Consider the following 24,393-nt stretch of genomic DNA (forward strand, 5'->3'; position numbering starts at 1 on the left):
AATCCCACTGAGACAAAAAAAACTCCTTTTCAATTGACGGGGGCGCTGTGTACACAGTGCAGATTCTGTTTAAGTCTTTCAACATTGGTTTTCTTTTTACCACTCAGAGTTCTGATGGCTCTAGATAGACAGTTGGTCTACCATAGAGGCCTTTTGGACGATTATTGCTTTCCTTGCCTGATTTTTCAGTTTAGGTCAATGACCATGTCTTGGTATTTTCCAGACTTTAAGTCATTTGGGAGAATAAGTTGAATTAGTCAAATAATGTGTAATGAATTGGAGAAATAGAAACATAATGATTCACTGGACTATAAGTTGGATTGATTTAGAAGTTGTCAGACATGAGGGAGATCTTGTCCAGGTTAACGATGTGATCCGGTGACACTTTGTGTTCAACAAACCTGTGTAAACCTTTTGACTGTATTGGACGTCTGCTGGCAGTTTCTGACACACCAGCGTCCATGTTCTAAAGTCAGGGAGTCAGGAATGACCCGCTCCTCCGGTGAAGCGCGCAGCGGGGCAGAGAAGAGACGAGCAGTAAATATGTGGTGACAGTGAGGCTGGTGCGTAGCATGAAGAGCTAACACCAAGAAATTCTGCTGCAAATTCTATTATATCTATCTCTTTGGCAACTACCAGGGCGTGGAGACGTAGATGAACTGTTTACAATCATCAACAGCTGTTCCAGGTGTTTCAGAAAGTAGCACCGACAGACAAGACTCAGCTATCTAGACGCACTACAGTAGGAATGTCTGACGAGGTAGCAGATCGTCCGAACATGGTCAGCGTGTTCTTTTTGTACTGAATGTGGACTTGTTCCTCGAGCTTTGGCCATCTAGCTTTCAGCCCGCAATTAGATGGCCTCGCTGCCGCAGATTGTAATGTCTGTGTCATCACACAGTGTCATATCTCTATGAATTATGGCAAAAAAAAAAAGACGTATATAAGTCGCTCCGGACTACAAGTGACAGTACCAGCCAAAGTATAAAAAACAGTGTGACTCTTGCCTTGCAGGAACAAAGTCAGAGTTTGAATCCTGGCCTGGAGTCTTTCCGCGTGGAAAGTCCAAAAACATGCCAGAAAGGTTAATTGATCCTTCTAAATTTCCCCTTGGGTAAGAGGGTGTGTGTGTGTGTGTGTGTGTGCGTGTGTATGTGTGTGTGTGGACGTGCGCGGGCATGGGGTTGTGTGTGTGTGTGTGTGTGCATGGTAATTACAGTGAGAAGCAAGCATGTAAAGATTTCTCCCAGCAGATCCATGACACACCCATACATCCCCCGTCAGACCCGTTAGCTCCACTACATGCTGTTAGTGACGGGCTCACAGTCCGGCACTAAACACACCCACTGACACGCAGGGAGTCGCCACAGCAGTGGACTGATGTTTGCCACTGGTGGCCTTTTCACAAAGCCCTCTTCTATATTGATTATCTGTCTCCCCCTGTCAGCCTCCCGCGGGTCTGCTGCATCAACTTTAACAAACTGATGAAACACCGGCAGCAGGTATCTGTGGGGTGCAAAAGATACAGACCTTGAGGAGAGAGACGGTGAAAAATGCCTCTTGGTCTTGTCCTGTTCGATTTGCATGCTTCCTATCGCTGTTCGTTGGTTTAAATCCTGAATATACCAGCCATGGTTATTATTCTTCACCTTGAATCACACTGGGGTAATTTAATATTTTTTTTTAAATCTCTCTATTTGTAGGCCTGGTGGAGGAGTTGCTAAAAACGCCAGTGGTGAGAACGGCAGGGACGAGCTGGTTGTCATGGGAGACCTGGTCCAGCTGCTCTCAGAGTTGTGCCAAAGGTTACCGCACCCGTCGGCGGACGTGTTCCGGACCGGAGGGGAAGAGCGCCCCCGTGGCATGCCGTGGCTCCCCTGTGGAATACCAGGACTGTAATGTGCAGGCATGTCCCGGTGAGTGAGTCCAACTTGGCTACGTTCACAGTCACGGAGAAAGAATCTCAAAACAAACAGGTTGTTCAGATCAGATTATTATTTTTTTTTTAGATAAATATGCGTTTAGTTTTATTGCTGTTCTTGAGGATCAGCAATAAAACTGCTTCCTTCATTATTCACATTGCAGTACCTCTTGTCACATCATCTCTGAATTGCTCACTTTGTAATCCTGCTGGTTATTCTTTGTTTGAGACATAGCGGTGTAGATCAGCCTGCAGTGTCTGTGAGATATTTCAGGCATTTCAGGATGACTACCTATTTTGGGAAAGAACAACTCCCCTTGGTACGGACATAAGAGCTATAAAACACATTGAGTGCACATAGGAACCCCCTAAAGCCTAATAAGGTCCTGTTTTAAAAAACATAGTTATTGCACTTTGTGAATTATAGACTGAACTGCACTTGTTTCCTGTGAAATGTGCTGATGGCTTGACTCCTAAAAGAGTTCAACAAGTTCATTTTAGAGGGGACTTGCAAAAGTATTCATGACTCTTAATGGTTTTCACATTATGCCACACTGTGACCAAAACCCCAGAGATTTTAATTGTATTTTTATGGTATATATCAACTAAAATCTAGTGTCTGATTATGAAATGGAAGGGAAATGATGCATGGTTTTCATATGTTTTTTCACAAACAACTCTTTGATGCATGTCTTTACTAGCTCTGCAGATCAAAATATCCAACATATGCTGGGTAGAAGCCACCTACGAACAATGCTTTTTAAGCGTCTCAATTGAATTTAGCTCTGGACTTTGACTAGACCATTCTGACATGTGATTATGATTTAATCTGAACCTTTCAAAAAAAACTCTGGCCCTCTACCAGTCTGAAATCCTTTGAAACTCCTAGTGAAAGAGGTTGGTCCATTTAACATATAGGACAAAGAGTTCAAAGAGTTGGAACAAATTATTTACATTTTTATTTTTTTCAATGGGGGAAACGTGTTTCCAAATTTTCAAGATCCAAACTGCTTGCTTGAACAATGTGTATGCAGACATTTCTCAGTACATTGAAATTTGTTCTCGTAACATGGCAACATGGGGAAAAGGTCAAAGGGTATTAATTCCTGTCCAAGGCACTACGTGGCAAGTTTTAATGTTCTGAAAATGGAGTATTAGCTTCAAATAAACAGATTAATATCCGTACAGATGATATTTGAGGAATACTTTCCAAATGTAAAGCATTAAGTTTACTTGTTAGCTTACCTCAACAGCTCTTTCTAAAAATGTATTTGCTGTAGGGGAAAATGCGAGAAGTAAGCTGATGTAAAGTCTCTTATGCTGATGTCTCCAGCACATTATGGTTTCTAAAGAAAAGCGAAGCAAAAAAAAAGAGGCCGTTATAGAGACAGAGTGTTGGGGGTCAATGATAGTTATAGAATACTGCTGAGTGGGCAATTAACTTCATTTGCTAATGGTTACCAGCAGCCGCAGCTGAGCAGGAAGAGTTCCTGAACAAATTAAGTTATCTGTTCCAAACTCCTCATCAAACCATCATAATCAGCTGACCCGGACGGCACGGACTGGCTCTGCTTATTAAACACACACACTCCTTTAAACAGACAAACACATAAAACGAGTAGACCACAGCGAAGGGTCTCCTCTGAAGAGACGGACCTTTATCTTCTCGCCTGATATCTTCTGAATTATCAATTTGTGTTTGTCTGTGTTTGAATGTTAATTGTCGGCGTTCAAATGAAGACCTTTGTGGCCGAGACGTAGAGAGGCGTAACCTCAGGTAGCCCAGATTGCAGCGAGGAGTCATTTTGCCAGTTTGGTCACGTTTCCGTGTGGCCCCCAGAGGACGTGCAGGTGAGAAGGACGAGGCCCGTGACAGAAGAGAGAATGAGTGTGAAATAGTAATTGATGATGAAATTAGAGGGCGGGATGGAGGCAATGAAGATGGCCGAAAAGATTAAAATATAATGTCCGCGTCTCCATCTGTGCAGTGGAAGCAGTTGTCTGCTGGTCTGATCGGCGAGGCGGTAAGAGGACAGAGCTCCGTCTTTCATTACGGGAAGCTTGGACTGAAAAGCAGTTCAATTTAAAGTTACATTTAAAAAGAAGAAATCCCAGTTCGCTTTTGAGAGTCGAACACGAATTTGTTAGCAACATTTTTAAACTTTGAAAACACACACCAAACCTCTACTTCAGAGGAGTATTTGATTCAGCCACAAAGCCGTTCCTCGTCTTTGTCTAACGAGGCAAACTGAGTCTCAAGAGTTATCAAATGAACTCTGCAGCACCAAGAGTAAAAACTCTGAAAATCTAACAGTATTCTCAAAGCCACATTGCTGAAATTTTGCTTTTTGACAATGACTTTTACATTGTGGGGTGGACAGAAAATAATTTGTGCCGCACTTATTTCTGCCTGCAAAGAAGAAAAATAGCAAAGGATGTCAACAAGTAACTAGATGTGGGTGTTTTTTTAACAGTATTAGCCTCAGAAATACCACAGTTTATGATATCATGGTATTAAACACAATTGATGACGATGGCTGGATTTCTTATTAAAGTTATGGTAATTTTATTATTTTTTTAAATCAATTTAATACACAAACATGAGCCACATTAATATGTTTAGAGTTAGTTTTTGCTGGTCTGTCCTTGAAGCCATAACTCTTGGCGGCTAACAAGCTGATATTAGCTGATATTAGTTGGGTTCTCTGCTTAGCTAACAAGTCTGAAGTGAAATGCTTGACAGACGCGCTGCAACCCAGAGAGTTTCCCAGCAGCCCAACTGTTTCTGTGTAGTAGCTGTGTTTTAGCTAGCTGACCAGTTGTGTGCAGCAACAGGTGGGGGAAGGGAAGCGCTGCCCATTCCCCGTGACTATATCCAACAATATTCTCAATATGGTTTTCTTGGAATTTTTAAAAATCTGACTAGATTTATTTGTCGCTGCCCATTAAGTCCTGATTTTTGATTGATAACCAAAACTGTTTGACTAATGAGAGCCAAAATGGAGCTAATATGAAACAACAAAACTACTTATCCCATTCATTGCACAGAGAACAACTCCAGTTTTCATCTGTTCACCAGTTTTAACTCAACTTTATTTATCAACATTTTTGCCATTTTGCACCTGTAAACAAACCAGCTCGTACCTGTGTAATTAAACCGATCCCACAATTTAATTTTAGCCGAGTGTTTTCATAAACATAGGAGACAAACAGTTCTCAAAATGTTTAAACTGAAAACTGTTTATTACTCTATGTTCTAATGTATTTTTGTCCTGATTTCTGTTTGGGAACGTTAACTATTAAAATATGATGACGTCCCCAGATAGCTAACCGTACCTGCTGGTTGATTTAATATAGGAATCGTACCATTTTCTCATTATAGACTATAAATAGGATGTAGAAGATTATTCCAGATAATTGTCTGTCAAAGCAGGTACAAAATGTTCCCATGTACAAATTGACATTTGGTTGGTATGAAACGTCCTGGATGAACCAAAACAGCAGCACCAATGCAAAAGCAGTTAAAAAAGCATGAGTGTCATTTAATAGCTACCAAAATTTTAAAAAGTAGAACTTGATTTGCCTGATGAATCTGTTCTAGCTAAGGAAATATTTTTATATTTATAGTTTATCGGTGTGACTTGCTGTAACTCGGTGAGTCAGATGCTCATCCAGTCAGGTTAGAGTCAATCAGTCAGAGATGTGGCTCGCTGTGAGAGCCGGTTAGCGTTAAATAGTAACATCCTGCTTCACTCTCTGTCGTCCTCTCTGCTAAACAAGTCTCCAGTCTGCCTCTCAAGTTACCTGGCAACGACGCCTCCCTGCCTCCGTCAGACAGACATCAGCCAGTCAACCAGACGGTCAATGAGTCACCCACACCTTTCTGATTAAATCAGACGAGGCATTAGCAGTCCCCCTCCTCCACCCCACGGGAAGAAGAAATCAGTACGTTACTCAGGTAGAAGATGTGGGAGGAGGTGTGATCAGTGAGACGGCAGTAGAAGGGTACCAACATGTTGTTTATGTCCCACAGTTATCCCTAGTTTACCAAAAAAAAACACATGTAAATATATGGAGCGTACTGAAGTTGAAGACAGATTGCGTTTAATGTTGTGGGACGTGTGGAGAACTCAGTTTGGAATAGAATGGGTGCAGCTTTGTTGGGCTTAATGTTGTCATGCATTGTAAACTTAATTCTGTGCTAAATTTTGATTTCCCAAAAAACAAAACAAAGAAAAAAAACTGATGCAGTTGCCCAGTGAGTCTGTTAGCTTTCAGTCATATTTCTAGGCAGATTTGAGTTAAACAGTCTTTAAACACTAACTAGTGAAATACATTTGTTGTATTAATATGCTGTAGCTTTTGAAAGATTCCCACACTAATAAATTTTTATACCTACATTATTTAAAAAAAAAAAAAAAAACAATTGCAGATATCCATCACTGAGAGTCCTGCCTGAGATTCTGGACCAAAATCTGAACTGCTACTGCCGGTAATACAGAATACAAGTCAAACAGTCAGACCAACCAGAAATATTTCCAAATTGCTCTGTCTTGTAAAAAAGAAACATATGGCAGTCTTTTTTTCAGCCAGCTGAGTGACTGTGCGCAGCAACACTACTTTACCGTAGGTGGAGGAACAGCAGCTTTTAGGTGATGAACTGCAACACTGTTTGCATGAACCAGTCACATATTCAACAGTATATTTCTGCTTACACACACTGCTAAGGGATCCGCTTGATTATTTTGTTCCTCGTTCTTGTTTTTATTTATACAAACTGAAGAATTTAAACAACACCTTCATCCACCACCATCCTCCATGTTTCACAGGGCAGCAGACCACAGACATCTGACCAACATCTGTAAAGATTCGACTTCAGAACCAGTTCTTTCTGAATTGTTTATATTTGGTCTGCTGCTGAACTCCTCTTTCCAATGTGTCAGATGCTGACAACAACCAACGCAATTCTTGTTTTTTAGGACAGGAACCTGTTTTGTCTCCAAACTCTATTTTACTGTTTTCACTTGTGCGGTGTAATATTTTCTGTGGTATTCGATGTGGAAAATGTGAAAACACTGATACAGGGCAGCCTTAAGATTTAAATAGCTTGAAAAGAAACCTACTTAAACACATCAGTATTGCACAATCTTGTAGAAAATCAGAAAACAGTTGTTTTTATTCATATTTTATTTGTTTGCCCTTTAAAATCTCAGCTTCATTTCTATAAGTATTCCCACAACATCTCCCTTGAGCTGCTCTTCTCGGTTCTTCTCTCAGTCATTTGACCCCTGTGGACATTTTCTTATTAGATAGAAACTGAAATAAATCCAGGGTTGCGATAAGAGCTTGCCTTTCCTCACAGACTGTAATATTTCAGTGTTAAATGGCTTCCATGCTGCTTTGTACCATACACAAAAGCAGCATAACCTAATGTAGCTCTGTGTGTGTGTGTTGCAGTGAAAGGTGCTTGGTCCTGCTGGTCTCCCTGGTCTCAGTGCTCAGTGGGCTGCGGTAGCGGCCACTACCAGCGGACCCGCTCCTGTAGCACCCCCGCCCCCGCCAACGGAGGAGACATTTGCATCGGCCTGCACACCGAGGAGGCCCTGTGCAACACACACACTTGTGACGGTAAGGTCTTGCATAAAATTCGACATCACAACTCATTTTTGGGCATTTGTAGCATTTCTCAACAACATTTGTTGTTGCTCTCTGTAGTGTTTCAGATTTTGCCTCATTGTGACCACAAATCCTAGAGGGATTTTTACGTGATAGGCCAACAGAAATAATGCATAACGTAAGAGACGTTTGTGTAAGTGTGAGAGAAGATATCCACGCTTTTCAAAACTTGCGAATAGTTCCAAATGAAACTTAACACATTTATTTTCAGCCTCCATTTAGGTACTTTAACATGGACTTAATAAAAGTGTGAACAACAATAGCGTGGTTTATATCAAACGATATTTATGTGTTTGAATGACGCATAAATAATCCAAATGAAAATCTGTGGCTAGACTCGAAAAGATGTTCACAAACACGGTTCCTCCAGTCAGCGTCAGCGCGGCTGTATTGCAAAGAAAATGGGCAAAAACGTCTGTAGACGTTCAAACGCTTCTGTCTTTCCAGTGAAAAGCTCATAATACAGAGATTTGCATCATATGTGCTGAGTTCAAACACTGAAATACATTGAAGTTTGTGATTTGAACATGACAAAAGGCTAAGAAGGGTTTGAATACTTAGGCATGGCGCCGTTTGCCTGTGTCATTTCTGTGCTGCCCCCCTTGGTGAGTCAGCTTCATAATTGTTTTTTTTTTTTTCTTTTTTTAATGAATTAAGAGAGTCTTGCATGAAATAGGTAGATAAACATTCATGCTGAGAAAACAAGCCGCCCCCCTTGCTGTGCAGCTGGAGCTTTGAGCGCCATGGCAACTCCTCTGAGGAGCTTCAAAAAGAGACACCCTCATGCTGCGACGCATATGGAAACTTTTGCGTAACACATCCAAATGTTTTTCATTGTGTCGATATTATTAAAAATATCAGAGCAAAATGTTTACATTTTTTAGTTTAGTCATTTAAAACGGGGGGGAAAAAATCCCAAGATCTCGTTCATTTGTACTCAGAAAGTCTTTTATTTTTGTACACTCGGACGTTTTTATAACTCACAATTCAGTGGAGCCTGGAGTTTCTTATGCTTCCTGTCTTGGGTCAGTTAAGTTATGAGCACTCACTGGAGGTACCTCGTAACTTTTTACTTTCACTCAATTTGGAAAAAATATTTCTCCTCTCACTCGAGTCACTGTGGTGGTAAATTTAATGTTGTTTGTAGGCTCCAAAAAACAGAAACATTTACAAGTGGGTTTTTCTACCAGGCTGCAAAATTTTTGAGAACCCACATTAGCTATAAGTAGCCAAGAAAATGCAAGCAGTAGTTGGAGGAAGCAATAAATAATTCAAACCAGCTGTCCTCTACATCGTTTTCTAAAGTGGTTAACTTATGTGATTTACAGTGGGTTACGCATTAACAACTGCTTAGCAAAATTAAACAATTCATTCCCCTTGAACTTTTTTTTTTGCACTTTTACTACAAAAACACAGAATCTGACTACATGTTTTATATCTGGTTTCTACTTCAAATATATTTGTACACTTTAAATAAGACAAAACTAACTTGCATGTAGCCTTTCAGCAAGATGATAGATGAGTTTGTTGTAAGCCAATCATTCCTTAATAATGTTGAAAAAAGTACTAGCTCCACTGATAGAGGATTTCACTTATAAGACATTTTTCCTATTTTATAAGTGAAATCATCTGCCAGTGTTGTACTGGTGCTTTTTAAATCTATATTTAGGAATTACTTACTTAAACAAGCTCCTGTATCTTGCTGGAAAGTTTTGTTTAAACTTATTTTGTTTTATTTGAAGCGTACTAAGATATTCGCACTAGGAACTAGACAAAAATCCTTGGTGAGGTTTTTGTGTTTTTGCAGCGTTGTCGTCGTCGCAACCACAGTCATTAATATACGTTGTTGTGTTTCTATGTGGCAGAACGCCATGAGGGGCAGCTTCAGTGTGGAGTGAAAGTCAGTGCAGTCACTAGGTTCAAGGTTGTGACCACTATCAGCCAAAAATGGACCCAAAGCATCTTCTCTGGGGCCGTGTCCCTCTCATTACTTGTGGAAAACATCAAACTGGACTTCTTGTTTCGTCACTCGTCAAGCCAGATGTGTTGAGCGCGTGACGTTGCTTGTCCTGTTGAGAGCTTCTTGCACCTGAGTGGTGGATCTTTACAACGTTTCAGAGTAATCATGGTGCCTCTTCCCAGTAAAAAGCATTCCAAGGTCCTGGAGTGGCTTAGTCGGCCTCCAGCCCCTGAAAGTCTTTAGAGAGAGCTGAAACTCTGCGTTGCCTAGCAACAGCCCCAAAACCTGAGCAATCTGGAGTAGATCTGCATGGAGGGATGGAGCCAAGATTTCTGCTGTAGTGCAAACTTGGTCAAGAACTGCAGGAGACATCTGACCTCTGTTAATGTAAACAAAAGTCTCTGTAAATTAATTAAATTAATTTCCCTTTTGGGATCAATTAAACATTTTTAAATTGAATTGTATCAAATATTAACTTCTTGTTTTCTGTTGTGTCAAATATTTATTTTCTGTAATAAAATGCAAATGAACTACTTAATTATGCATACACAGTTGAGGTGTACCTATGATGTAATTACAGACCTCTCAATTCTTTGCAAGTGGGGAAACCTAAAAGCAATCACTGGTGTATCAAACATTTGTTTTTCCTACTTTCCTACTGCACCTAATTTCCTTACAGACGACAAAGTAAAGTAGGTTGAATAAATACCGTATGTATGGCACACGTTTCAGACTTTTGCCCAGACAGAATGAGCGGGATGGGAAGTATAAGAATCGTCTTCTTCCTTTCTGTTCCCACATGGTCACTGAAAGATTCATGACATCAGTTTCCTAATCCGAGATGATTAGAAGTCCGGCATCAGATCTCCTAGGGTTTTAGCCCAACCCTGATTCTTCATTTTTTAATATCAAATGACCAGTGTGTGTGGGCGCGTGTGTGTTTTTTAAATAATTCTCATGGAAATCAGAAATGCCCCGGGGTCGTTGATGTGTAAAGCTTGCGTTTCGACGCCTGACTTGCATTTGTTGTCCGTCTGAATTAAACGACTGCGTCTCCTGAGCTGTCATTTCTCTCAGATGCTTTTCATTCTGAATCAATCAAACTGTCATTTACAGAGGGACTAATGCATACCGCCAGCCTCCCTGGTAATTACAAAGAGCACCTAATGGCTTGGTGCTCCCTCCCCCCCGTCGCTAGACACTAATCAGGCTCTGTTATATCATCCTAATGCTTTCCTGTTTGACGTGAACCAACACATCCGGTTAACCCCGCATCAGGCCCAATCTGTCTGCTTGTCTGCTCATTCGCTGGCGAGCAGGAAGACCCTGATCAATCGGGGTTGACCTGGTGCAACAGCTATTTGTGCATGTGTAATTACTGGCTGTCAGTCACTGGGTTAGTTGATGCTCCCGTTCGAGGTCATTTTATTTCAAATGTTAAAAAAACACAACAATTAAAATCTGTCGGATAACCTCCGATTGTTGGTTTTTGTACAGTTTTATCTGCCAGTATGGACTTCTCCTTTAGATCTGTAATGCTGAATCTTATTCAGTCTGTTTGTGTGCATGCCTGCTCACATGTCAAGCAATAATCAGTTTATTCAGCCCAGCTGCGCCTGCTTATTGCTCTGCTGCCTGAAAACTGCTAATACTTTCTGATGTTGATTGGGAAAAAGTTCAGCGTTTAGTCTGCACCAGCAAGACACCTTGAGTCAGCTGTAGTTGTCATGCCAGGCCACTCGATGGCGCTGTCATTTTAGCATGCCATCAAACACGGATGAGCTTTTGACACTTAAGTTCCACCTCATTGGCTTCCACCAGTAACCTGTCTCCCATGAGCAAAGTGCTCATACAATGTAGATATACCTTATCAGAAGTTGTGCTAAGCTAAACAGGTTAAGCAGCACGACACAGCACAATGCTATCCGCCATTGTTTTTGTTATTTGTCTCTGAAGGCGAAGCGTAAATCTTACAGTCGTGAGTTCTGGGCTTGTACGCTTTCGCTCCGGATTAGTACTTCATATCTCTTGTGTCACAGAAAAGCTTCAGACGATGTCAGATGCTAGTGTGTTAGCATCTGACATTATGAAAATAGCACACAATTGGCATTACTAAAGTTGCCAGCATTTCTAAATCGAGCATTTACAATAACGCCTAAGTTTTCTCGTTATCTTCTGTAAGTCTCACTCTTTCTCGCCGTCTCGCAGCCTGAATGAATGGCAGACATGTCTCGACATTCGGGCTGCACAGTGGCGCAGTTGGTAGCACTGTTGCCTTGCAGCAAGAAGGTCCTGGGTTCGATTCCCGGCCGGGGTCTTTCTGCATGGAGTTTGCATGTTCTCCCTGTGCATGCGTGGGTTCTCTCCGGGTACTCCGGCTTCCTCCCACAGTCCAAAAACATGACTGTTAGGTTAATTGGTCTATCTAAATTCTCCCTAGGGGTGTGTGTTGTGTGTGAATGGTTGTTTGTCCTGTATGTCTCTGTGTTGCCCTGCGACAGACTGGTGACCTGTCCAGGGTGTACCCCGCCTCTCGCCTGGAACGTAGCTGGAGATAGGCACCAGCAACCCTCCCGACCCCATTAGGGACAAGGGTGAACGGAAAATGGATGGATGGATGGATGGTCTCGACATTTTCCAGACCTTCTACCGTCTCTGTGACCAAAAGTATCTCACTGACATTAAAAATTACATTTTCTTCTTCACTTATTACCACCAAAGATTGCTGTAAGTGCGACACAGTACCGCTTCTCAACGGCTGGTCCGGTCGGAGTCGATCAAGGTTGAAACCCGGTCACCAGCAGATACCCGGGAGCCTCTCTGGTACATGTCGTCATGTGAGCTGTGCATAGCTTGGGTTTTCTGGATGGAATACGAACAGGAGCGGAGGATATTATAACAGTTGCTTGGTGTTTTTATTTGCCCAGAGGCTTTCGCTGACAGGAGAGAACAGATTGTGCTCACAAAGCGGCAGGTTGGTCGATCCGGGACTGACAGGAGAGGTAAAAGCGGTCCGTCCTCTTTCTTTTGACAGAGATTCTTTCTGCCAAAGCTGTGGAGCAAGCTGAGCACCAAACTAACTTTGTTCATCGGTCTTTCATCACTGCACCCTGTGCCCCCTCCACTCCACTGCTCTTGAATGCAGGGCAGAAGAGTGCAACAAGTGTGTAGTTCAAAGGGAGGCTCTGAAAGCTGGAGGTTTTCTTTTTTCTTTTCTCCTATTGGATAGGAGCTTTTGTTTACTGCTTGGTTGCCTGCTGCGGGGAAACGGGACTGAAGCCTGGCTTGGGAGACAAATATCTCTGCTATGCACTAAACAGTCTTTAGGTTTCACTTTTTTTTGCCTCTTTTTGGTGTGTTTGGGTTGGTTGGTGGTGACCGCTTGGGGGAGGCCACATGGTTTCCAGTCCATTCTGGATCTAACTTAACCCTCTGAATGTCTTTCTTTATTTTTGATTTCTCTTGTCCCCCCCCCTTCTGTTTTCAGGCGGATGGATGGCCTGGTCTCTGTGGTCAGCCTGCGATGACTCTGGCTTCCAAACCAGGAGTCGGGTATGCGGCGCTCCGGGGAGCGCCCCCTGTGTGGGGAACAGCACCCAGCGCAGGGACTGCAATGAAATCCCCGGTGAGTCAGTCGACTCTCCTTCCACGATGTCACAAGGTTGGCTGTTCGAACGCAGAAGGAGCAGCTGTGGGGCTCGATTAGAATCCCAATTAATCGCATAGGCAAAATGAGCAACATTTTCAATTCAAAAACCATTTTTGCTGCTAAATCATTGAATAAATAGACACGTGACTTGAACAACAAAGATATTTGTTCAACCATCAGATTGCTGTAAAGTGCTAGTTTACCCATTCAGCTTCCAATCGTTTCTGGAACCCCTGATAATTCACTGAACTTTGGGGGGGGAAAGAACTTCTTAAAAATATGGACTGTGTTGGCGCTGAGGACGTCTATTGCTGATTTACGCGCCGTACCAGGAAAACACAAATACAACGGTTCCAGCTCTGGACTTTTGAATGTGTAACAAACAAAAGCAAAGCAATTTTTAACATTAAAATATATGTAATTAATTAATCAAAATGAATGCGTAACAGTCCCAGCCTTTTTAATGGCATGGTCTCATGATCACCTACAGATCACAACAAAGTGATCTGTAGGTGAAAAACCTACAAAAACCCATACAAAATTTTTTAACATACATTTGAAACATTTGGTTTAAAGTTAATATTTTATCTTAATGACCAATTCCATTTTTAACCTTAGACATACACTTCTGTCACAATTTTAACCATGAATCCAAGTATTAAATTGAATTCTGTATTTGGTTGAATCAAACAAATCCAAATATTTTAGAATTACATTTTTTCTTTTCCTCAGGACATAAGTTTTTACATTAAATATCTTAAATATGCTTTTAATAGAGTCAAACTGTAAAAAACCCCAAAAAACCTAGCAGTGCAAACTGTTCCTTCAATAAATCCTGCATTTCTTTTTATCAAATGCAAAACCACAGTCAAATTACATTTCAACTGAGTCCAGTGAATGGCTTGGACTTTGCTGAATCCAAGTCCTTTTCCCATGAAAATGCTGCTTTGGAGACTGTTAGCCTTCCTCCGCTCTGTTGCAAAACCAGCCAAATGTTTGGTGGATTCCTTATATTGCCTGAGTTGAGGGCGCTGCTGATTGGACCAGATTTCATTCACCCGCTGAGAAGTGCTGCAGAGTGGCACACTAATGTGTAAGTTTACGCACCCACATCTGAACCCAGGAGCAGATCTGCGCAACATTGCCCCCTTCAGGAAATATTCCTTTGCAGAATATTGAATCACCCATACAGAATGATGGGCGATTGTGTATCTGCTCAACCATTTGTGTCCTGATTTCTCAATGCACTTCAACAAGGTTTCCATGGCGTTTGGGAGAGTCTGATAATCTGGTAACACAGATAATCCAAAAATATTATCAGTGGGGAATCTGGTGCTTTTCGACATCTTCGCCCTTAGTTTCTCACCTGGAGTGTTTGCTCCTCACAAGATCTGAGCCTTGTAGCTTCAACAGATCAAAGCACATGGTTCCTGCAGAGTTTAGCCATATTTACATGTTTATGTTGTAACGATAGGACAGAAAATACTCTTGTATCTCTTATAGCTCTCAAACAAGGTGAATCGGTGACCCTTCTTAGTGCAATTGCTCCAACGGGGAGTTTGATTACCATGCTAATCTCTGTTTGTGGTTAAAAGTGAACATGGTTCCTTCTCCCGCCTGCTGAGTCAGAATAATGGGTCCCTCTAAAATATTTGTATTACCTCAGGAGTAAAATGCAAGGGTAATCCTTCAGAAATTTCATTAAAAATTCTGATTGACTTAAAAATCTAAATTTCAACAAGCTAAAAAACAGGTGCGTTTGTTTTGAAGGCTAGTCATTGTGCTATTGGTCAATGAAAAAAAGACATCCGTATAAGCAGCTGCATTAAAACTGCATATTTAATTCCACCAGATGACACATTAAACATGTGTGTCATCCCACACATCATTAAAAGGAATTCATTTATTTTAATTCTTTTCATACATTTTCGCCGCTGGTGACAACACGTACAAAGGGCGCTCTAATTCCGTTCACCTAGAAAGAGAGACTGTGTTTTATTTTTTATTTTCCCAGTATTATTCTTTTGAAGCTGAAAACCTCCTGGGTATTTTACATTAGTCGTGAGAGGAAGCAGTAGGTCAGGTCCAGCAATATCTAGATATGGATAAGCAGTTTGGTCTAAGCAGTAGTTTGTGCTCTGAAGTTACTGTTTAGATCGCTCTTAGTCATACGATTGTATGTTCGACGCATTGTTTTGTTTGTTTCTCTTTACAAAATGCTGCAAGGAGCTTCTTTTTAAAAAATAAAAAACAAAACACTGGGTTCACCTTTTAGCCCCTAGGACTCGTCTTGTCGTTCAATACGAGTCATCGTGATTAAAATTCATCCCCACTGTCATCCCCGGTCATAAGCTTCGGTAAACACAAACGCGAGTAGGAGTGTGTGTGTGGGCGTGTGTGTGTAGTTCACATCCTGGCGCTGTAAGCCGGTCTGTGTTTGTTAATTGCGCATAATTAGGTCTGCGTGCAATTCAGTAAGTCAGCAGTTCACATGGTCGGCCCTCAGCACACCTTGTTATGCTGATGCGGCTCTCAGAAACTTTCTCCTGAAATGATCTCTCGTGGCCCGCCAGCGCGGGACCCTCCAGTCTCTGAATCCCTAACGAGCCGAGATGAAGGCGATTAATATTAATGGGACGTCACAAACAGCAAATCACACTAGACTTTATTGCACATTTCGGTGAGGCCGTGGAAGGATCGGTGGAGGTCTCCTGCAGAGGGAGGGGAGGAGGAGGAAGAAATATTAGCAAAGAAAATTAATCAGCAAATGCGGTTCTGCAATTAAACGCGTTGACTCGCACGGACACACATGCACGTGCTTGTTCGCTTCGGGGGGAAAAGTTTGCAGAAAGACAGGAAGCACTGGACAAGTAAAGTTGTTTTCCTGGTGTAAAACGTCTCTAGTAAAGAAAGGTCCAGCGAAACTTGGGAGGGAGTTTCAGGTTTCACCGATACATTAAATTAAAACTAATCCCAACGTCCCTGTGCACAACAACACGGCGAACTCATTTCAGTTTCTCATGTTCCTCATTTCATGTTCTCATTCCTGCATGTTTCACAGTCGGCGTTTGTGCTCTACAGCCCGTTTCTCCGGGGCACAGTGAACACATGCATGTGTCGGCGTGTGTGTGTGTGTGTGTTTGCATGCCTGTTTGTGTGTCTGACTTGTGTTCCTCTCCTCTCCGCAGTCATTCTCCCGGCGTCTGGTTTTGATAAGGACCAACAATGCGGAGGTAAGTGGATTAACGGCTCGTCCGAGCCCAGCGCATGTTAAGGTTTTTCGTTGCCCCTCCGGCTCCCTGTACGTTTCCCACAGATGTCTGGAACGCCGTGTGTGTTTTCATGCATCGAATGCGCATTTTCATGTTTGCTGTTTCACTCGCTGTCAAATTCCAGCGGCAGAATCACGCTCTTACGAGTCTGGTCCATTTTTGTTTTTCGATGGACTTAAAGATAAAAAAAAATAATAATACTAAAACGGTCCTTCCAAATTCCCTGAATAATTGTTGAAAGCAGGTTGTGAAAGAAATAAATCATTCAGATGTTATTTACCTGACAACCCAAGCGTGGAAATTTCCAAGCAGGCATTTAGCAGCTGTTGTGTTGTTATAGTGGAGCAGAGTAACATTGGTAGCAGCAGCATAAATGAGGTGATAACACTTGAATGCAGGTCAAAATAGATGTTTTGGTAAACAGTTTTTTTCAGCATATTGTACATGTGGAAACTTAATGGAACCAGCCGTGTAAAAAGTAGAGTTTCCTTATTATATCCTCTTAAATGCAGAATGTTTAAAAAAAAAGAAAAAAGGCAAATTTTTCTAAATATTAATTTAAAGTAAATTTAACTAATTTAGACTTGGAGAGGAGCGGCGCTTGTCACCAAGTCACTCAGGACGCGTTACTGTGAAATATCCTCTCTGCTGCCCAGATCTTCAGCTGTTAGCATGTCCTGCTAATATTATGTAGAAAGTTATCTTAGTTTGACATTTTACAGAAGACATTAGCACTTATCAAGGTGGTGGAAATGTGAAAGTTGCACTCGCCAATGTCAGCAACTCCTAAAGTCATTCATTCCCTCACAACGATTTTTCCTGCGAAGGTAAATCTGTACATCGCCTCAAAACTAGATCAACTCTGGCGGAAACTGTTGTGGTTTTCTTTTTGACCTTTCCTTTTGAAAACCTCACACACTCCCTACGAATCCCAGGTTGGGAATTATTGTTAGCTACTAACTAATTTGGGCCTCGCTTTCTCAGTCAGATCCATCCCTCTTGCTTCATTTATGTCTACAAAAAAAGAATAAAAAATTCAAATAGGACGGTGGCATATGACGTAATCGCTCTTTCAAATTTCACCCCAACCAATTATAGATGTCCGTACAGAGTTATAAATGGATAAAGCAGCCTTGCATGTCATCTTTGAACCAGTTCTAGAGGAAAATGGCTCCAGAGGAGAAGAAATTGTTCTTCATAAAAAGGGAATAAAGTTGTGGCGTCGGGATGAATTATCACAGCATACCGATCCGACTTGAAGAGCACACCAATTTTTTCCCGAGTACCAACTTTTGTGAAAGGGTAATATGCTGATCGTTACGGCGATATTGGGTGATATGTAAATCTCCTCGCCTGAATAAAACATATTTCAGACATTTGCTGACATTCCCGTTGTCGTTTTCATTTGTCAGCCTTCACCTCCATCCACCTAATCGCCACCGGCGTTTCCTGCTTCCTGGGAGCGGGGCTGCTGTCCTTCCTCATCTACGTTTACTGCCAACGGTTCCACAAGCCCTCGCAGGAGTCCGCCGTCATTCACCCGACCACGCCGAACCACCTCAACTACAAAGGCAACACCACACCAAAGAACGAGAAGTACACACCCATGGAGTTTAAGGTAGGAGCGGATGTTTGGTCACCTAATCTTTCTCCAAACGCAAAACACGTGGCGTCCGGTTCTATTTAATGCTTGTGTTCATTCGGCTACCTAAATACTGCATCCCACATGAGACTTTGACTATGCTCACATAGCAGGTCTTAATGCTCAATTCCAAATGATTCCTGAAATCTGTTTTTCTTTTTGTTGGTCATTCACACTAATGAATGATGTGACACAAGATGCATCACAAGATCATAAGGAGATGAAGGAAGCTAAGATCTAGGAAGTACAGCTAATAGCTGCAGCCTCTTCTGGATGTGAACCAGGATAAGTATCCAAATTAGTACCAGATATGAAAGAGGCACAAATCTGATGTTTTTTAATTTATTTATTTATTTTTGGAGTGAGGGGTGAAAAAAATCTAAACTGGGTCATTCAAACCATCATGTGAAAGTTGGATGTGGGGCGCATAGGAGGGCAAAAAATGGGATTTGGGTCACATTTGTGGCCTGAGACTGATTTTATTTTTTATCTGGCTGTTTCCTTGCTTCTCACCGTTAGTCTGTCTTCCTTTAATTCTGCTTTGTCTTGTTCTGTACAGCACCTCGGTGAGCATTCTTGTTGTCTTTAAAGTGGCATGACCCAGTGTGGTATTTTGTTCAGTGCAATTCAATAACGAGTAACATAACTTCCTCCAAATCAAACTGTTTGATGAAAAGCAGACAAATACATACTGCGGAGGTTAGGTCCGTCTCAGACCGAATTCACGGGCTGTGAATGTATAACTCAGATGGCAGTTCGATCATAAGCTACATCCGTAGAGTTCATTTCATCAAAAAAAAAAAAGTAGGTCACATGTAAACGTTTTGGGAAGCGGGGAGTTTGCAATAGTTATTGTTTTTTGCTTTAAGATTCACACAATCTTAAAGCAAATTGAATCCCGATTCAATTAGTTTTTTAGCCCGACATCTAAAACGTGGCACTGAAAAGGCTCGTTCCTGATTCCCCGCTCTCTGTGCCACGACGGCCGCAGAACTCCCGAATCCTCATGGTTACCGTTGCGGTTGGTTGCACACGGCACCGAAAACCACTGCTGTATTAAAAGCTGAACTCATTAGCTTTTAACGAACACGGGGGGCAGGGGGGGTCCGGACCCCGCCGGATGCACAGACGGTGTCTACCTACCACAACGCCACTTTTGTGCGGCGGGTTCCCTCGGCTCCAGGCCAATTTATGTTAGCTCCCCGACCGTGTGTTCCACCGACTCTAACCTGATTATCTGCCTGCTTTGGTCTCCAGAGTTGTTCAGATGGGATTACATTAGTCAAAGCTTCCCCTGGAAAATGTTCGGCTTTTACTCGCGAGTTGGCTATGGCGTCAAAATAAAACGTGGGCTTTGGACTCGTTTTTATTCTTGATTGCTCCATTAGATACTTGTCAGCCTATGTATTAGAGCACTGAGTACGATTGATTCAAATTAGATTTGTTACCTTGATTTTGTTTGCTTATAAACACACACATAAGCAAGCAATAACATCAAGACATTCTTTTTCTCTACCGACCTACAGCGATGGATCGTTGCAGTCCATGTTGTAGCTACAGTATGTTCTTCATTATGCTTAATAGTACTTTAAGGATTTTCCAGATGTCTGTTTTCTATACCACAAGGAGATTACATCACTTGAGTCAAGTGAGCTATAAAAGAGCTATCTAGATGAAAACTCCGTGTGCTGTAGTTCTTTGAGTCTAGAAGCAGCAGTTTGACCTTCTCATTTGCCAGGAAGCGGACATTAGCCAGATGGCTTGAGGGCAAGGGTGTGGACGGTCTCCGCTGTTAAAGTTTGACAAGGATGCCTTCCTGTTAACCTTGTCTTCATTTCTGGTAAATCATATATGGAGCGCTGCGCCTTCAGCAAATTGGAGAATAAATATGTAGAGAGGACATTTTGATTTAGGAGTCCTTCTCTGGGTGAAAGTAGCCAGAGAAGAGCAGCAAAGCGTAAGGGTGCTTTCACACCAACTCCTCAAACGTCGGTCCATCTGAAGTGAACTCTGGCGCGGTTTGCATGCATATGTCGATGCCAAGCGGACCGATGACCGCGGCAAAAGCAGGAAGCGGACTATAGAGCAGGGCATTCTGGGATTTTTTTTAAGATGAGAGTAATCCTACAACTGCTAAAATCGGATGCCACTCCATTTTTGTTTGAATTTTGTGAAGCGCTCGTGTCTTCTACAGAGGTTTTCATGTTGTTTCCTTCAGCGGTTTTTGGTGCAGCACCACCACAGGCGAGGAAGTGAACAGGTTTTTCAAAGGGTTTGGTTGGTTTGTTGTGGGAAAGTGAAACCGCACCAGCTGAAAATGTAACAAATGTTACCATTTGGCTCCCCGATCAAACCAAGTCTACCGGACTGTCAGGTGTGAAAACACCCTAAAAGAAACTCACATTCAAAGTACGAGAGAGCAAAGCATGGAGGCCACCATCCGCCATCTTGAACATTAAGTTAAAGCTTTGTTACAAATGGGTTTTCCTAGAGGACATAGACCATTACTGTACCTCTACATTGATTTCAAATTGGCTTTGGGATAATAAAGCCAATGTTTTAGAGCAGCCTTCACAAAGTTCTGAATTATATTCTATAGAACATTTGGAGGAAGAGTTGAACAGTTAACTTACAAGTTTGATCCTATCACAGATATAAAGTTCTTAATTTGAAGAAAGTTGAAAACATCTCTCTAATTGTAACACATAAAACAGGAAAACAGTAAAAGTTGTATTACAGTAGAATAGTGCTGCACAAAAAACAAATATGGCTGACTAAGAAAAGAGCAGATGTTGAACTCTTCATTCGTTCTGTTGTTTCATTCCAGACACTGAACAAGAACAACCTGCTGCCAGACGAAAGATCCAACTTCTACCCGACGCCGCTACAGCAGACCAACGTCTACACAACCACCTACTATCCCACGCCACTCGGCAAGTTTGACTACCAACCCAACTCCTCCCCCTCACCATGCAGAACCTACAACAACAGTAACAACAGCTGAGACGCAGCCCGCCGATGACCCTCCACTACCCCTGTCCCGCTGTCTTCCCCCAGCCCCAAATGGACGCCGGTACCATGGTGACATAAGTGAACCAATGCGAACAGAAATGTTGTTCAGCGCTTGGCAATGTTTCTGTGCTCTACGCCGTCACCTCCCTGAACCCGTAGTCTCTTCTGCCTGGTGGCGTTTGTGTTTTCAGGGTTGTTTTTGGAACTTCCCGTCGAGAGACGTGGATTCGGACTACAAAAGCCCGGCTCCTGGTGAAGTCAAGAACTTATGCAACCAGTCTGGGGGGGCGTGTGTTTTTGTAAGGAATCTGTCGGGGATGTCGCTGTGTCAACGCCAGCGCTTTATGTGGGGAACAAGTGAAAAGAAAGTCAACAAAAGGCCGAATTCTGGCTTTGAGGAGATTGTCGCGACCGCTTCGGTGCAGGTGCCGGGTCGACGACCCCCGTCTGCAAACACCGATGGGACAACAACAAAAAAAGTAAACTTTTTTACGGGATAAGAGTTACCTTTTTGATTTTTGGCTCTCCATTACAAACAACATTTTTGGCCTGTAATGAACTTGAGTCTCTCAACAACAAAAGCAGTTTCGGAGAACAATGGGCACACGTGTTCCTCGTCCTCGCCGCACAGCACAGGGCGAGGCAACGACAACAAAAGAGAAAACTGAATGAAGTCGATGACAAAATAAATTACAGATCGATATCAGTGCGGTGGAGTGGGAGAGGAAATGCGCTCGCTCTCTCGTCCTCCCCGTTGTTGGTATTTTCACGTGACGGGAAAGATAAGAAGTTTAAAGTTGATTAAGCTTTTGTGAGGCTGTTTGGGAAAACTCACACGAAGCACCGTCACCCACAGCTGGAGAGAATTATTGTCTAAATCTGCTTTCCATCAAAGTCCCCGTCCCGTTTTGGAAGACGAGGAGGTGCTTGTATGAAGGTCATAGCCGGGAATTTGGTGGGGCTGTTCGGAACTGCAAAAGCTTTGGGAATGCCGCGGGTGCCTGGGTTGAATTTTGTTCCCATTTCTGTTTTGTTTTGTTTTTTTCCTCTCTTTTTGCTTCATCCGAGAACAACGAGGACTCCCGAAGACGAGGATTGATTGATTCTCCAATTAATTCTCCACTGAATGAATGCAATTCTACTGAGTGCTAAATAGTTCAGTGGTCATATCAAATATGGCCAGTGTGCTGAAGAACTGGATCGGGGTTTTTTTGTTGTTGTTTTTTTCTATGACGGTAGAATAAGCTAGCAGACTGGCAATTGTTCTTTTCTAAATGTTTTGTTTTTACGGCGGTTTTCTGTTCACAACGACCTGTAGCATAGAAGGAGAATATTTTGTTAAATAAGAATATAACTGACTAATAATTCTTGCTTCTCTAATTTCATTTTCGTAACAAATGCATCGTCACCACGTGAAATGTTACAAAAATAAAACAATGGATTTTAAAGTCTCCTTTTTGGGGGGTTTCTTTTATATGAATACTAACGAAACCAATCCCTTTCACCCCCTCTTGAAAATAGAAAAGATAAAAAAAATAAATAAATAAAAAACTTATGCTTGCTTAGAAGAAAATGAATGCATGAATGTGTGAAAGTGGGAACTGTTAGCGTGGAAAGAGAAAACAATACAACAAAAAAGGAAAACAATAGGGTTGCTTTGTTTTGTACCATGTAAATGCTTTCATACATATGAGGCGGTTTTTATCTGTGTGTGTGTTTCCAAATTCTGTCACTCTTCAGATGTTCAGCTTGTTTTTTTCTGTTTCGCGTCCGAGATGTTAATCGTAAGTCAAACGTGGAATGTACATTATTTATAGCTTGGTTTGTAAAAGGGCATTTTCACTGATCAAAGAATGCTAACTCGGCCAGGCTAACTCAAGTTCAAGCTAATGTACATGCACGACATGAGAGCTCTCTCTGTATATAGCAGCAGCCTTCTGCCCATTCAATGTCCCTGAAGAGGAATGTGTAAATGACTCTGTATATTGTATAGCTAACATTTTGTTTAAAAATAAAAAAAAGAGAGAAGCCTTATAGTTGTTTAAAAAAAAAAAAAAAAGTGCAGCAGCTAAGTACACAATAAACCCTGCGGTTTGTTTGGGGTCGGAGCTCCGTGATGTGACCTACCGCCTGTGGCTGACGCGACCTCCCCCAGCTGCCCAAACAAATGAGATTGACTGGCTGTACCACTGACGGGAATCAAAAACTATATGGATCAGATAAAATAAGCTAACTGGAAACAAACGGATCATTTTGATCGTTCTAATTTTCTATTGGCCCCGGTCTAAAAGCTCTACACGCGATTGGTCGTTCTGAGCTCCGGCCCCCGGCGATGTGAGGCTCTGTGCCCCTTCTATGCAACTTACCAGGTGTACTGTTAGACCTGTCGTGTAGACTATAATCACTGCCTTTTAGACACTGTGAACTTTTTTGTACCCTATATTTTTGTATATTGTACATGATTAAGGACAATAAACCTTGATGCCAACACATCACTGTTATGGCTAGCTGGGTGTGTGGGCCTAATCGCTTGGATTATCCAGCGGATTAGACTGGGACCCTGAGTGAAAAACAGGTAAGTATGAACATGGACGCTCGAGTTAAAAACTCTTCACACGTCAATGTTTTGTTTTAACTTATTTAAGGGATGTGAGGGTGAACAGCAAATATTTGCCTTGGTTTAAGGCCCCACATACTTGGGCATCCTGTGCTGAGGTCCACTCATGCTCATGGTGGACTCGAAGTGAGCGTCCGCCGAACAGGGTAAGGTCAATCTTTACAACCGTAAGCTGCTTGGCAGGAAACAATGCATCGTCTCGTCTTGTGACAGCTCAGGTTGATTTAGGGCGTTCAAATGATCGGGATACTTTTAATTCTGTCCTCTCGAAGACGTAAAGAGACGCATTCTGAAAGGAACGGTTCACTTTAATTCCCAGTTTGGATGTGAAACGTCACAAAAGTTGATCCCACCAGGAAGCTGGAGGAACATCTTGGACTTCCTTGTTGCACAAACTGGCAGATGTGTCGGGTGAAATACGGCAGTGGGAGTAGCAGACCGAGCAGTGGCATCGACTGCAAAGCAGGGATTTCATTAGGGGAAATATATAATAGAGCTAAATCACATTAGGTGTGGTATTATCATTCAGTCCACTTAAATAAGAGACTACCCTGCCTGTAAAATTTGCTCCTCTACCCAGCAGGTAAGTGGAAACAGTCTGAGCTTAAAACGTGTCACAGAAGGGCATCTTCTCCGTTTCATCC

The 24,393-nt window shown here is 42.2% G+C and overlaps 1 protein-coding gene across 2 annotated transcripts in view; it reads left to right on the forward strand.

Annotated features, from left to right (window-relative positions):
• Positions 1-23,624, forward strand: part of sema5ba (sema domain, seven thrombospondin repeats (type 1 and type 1-like), transmembrane domain (TM) and short cytoplasmic domain, (semaphorin) 5Ba) — a 241,737-nt gene extending 218,113 nt beyond the window's left edge. The window contains exons 18-23 of one of the 2 annotated variants that reach the window (XM_028022681.1): positions 1,704-1,916; positions 7,379-7,549; positions 13,045-13,182; positions 16,395-16,439; positions 17,891-18,096; positions 20,948-23,624. In XM_028022681.1, coding sequence (XP_027878482.1) covers positions 1,704-1,916; positions 7,379-7,549; positions 13,045-13,182; positions 16,395-16,439; positions 17,891-18,096; positions 20,948-21,124 — 950 coding nt within the window. In that variant the 3' untranslated portion in view covers positions 21,125-23,624. The remainder of the gene's footprint in view (positions 1-1,703; positions 1,917-7,378; positions 7,550-13,044; positions 13,183-16,394; positions 16,440-17,890; positions 18,097-20,947) is intronic. The other variant, XM_028022682.1, reaches the window with a different exon arrangement.
• The last annotated feature ends 769 nt before the right edge of the window (positions 23,625-24,393 follow it).

This window comes from Xiphophorus couchianus, chromosome 7 (genome assembly GCF_001444195.1).
Source record: "Xiphophorus couchianus chromosome 7, X_couchianus-1.0, whole genome shotgun sequence".
NCBI classification, from domain to species: domain Eukaryota; kingdom Metazoa; phylum Chordata; class Actinopteri; order Cyprinodontiformes; family Poeciliidae; genus Xiphophorus; species Xiphophorus couchianus.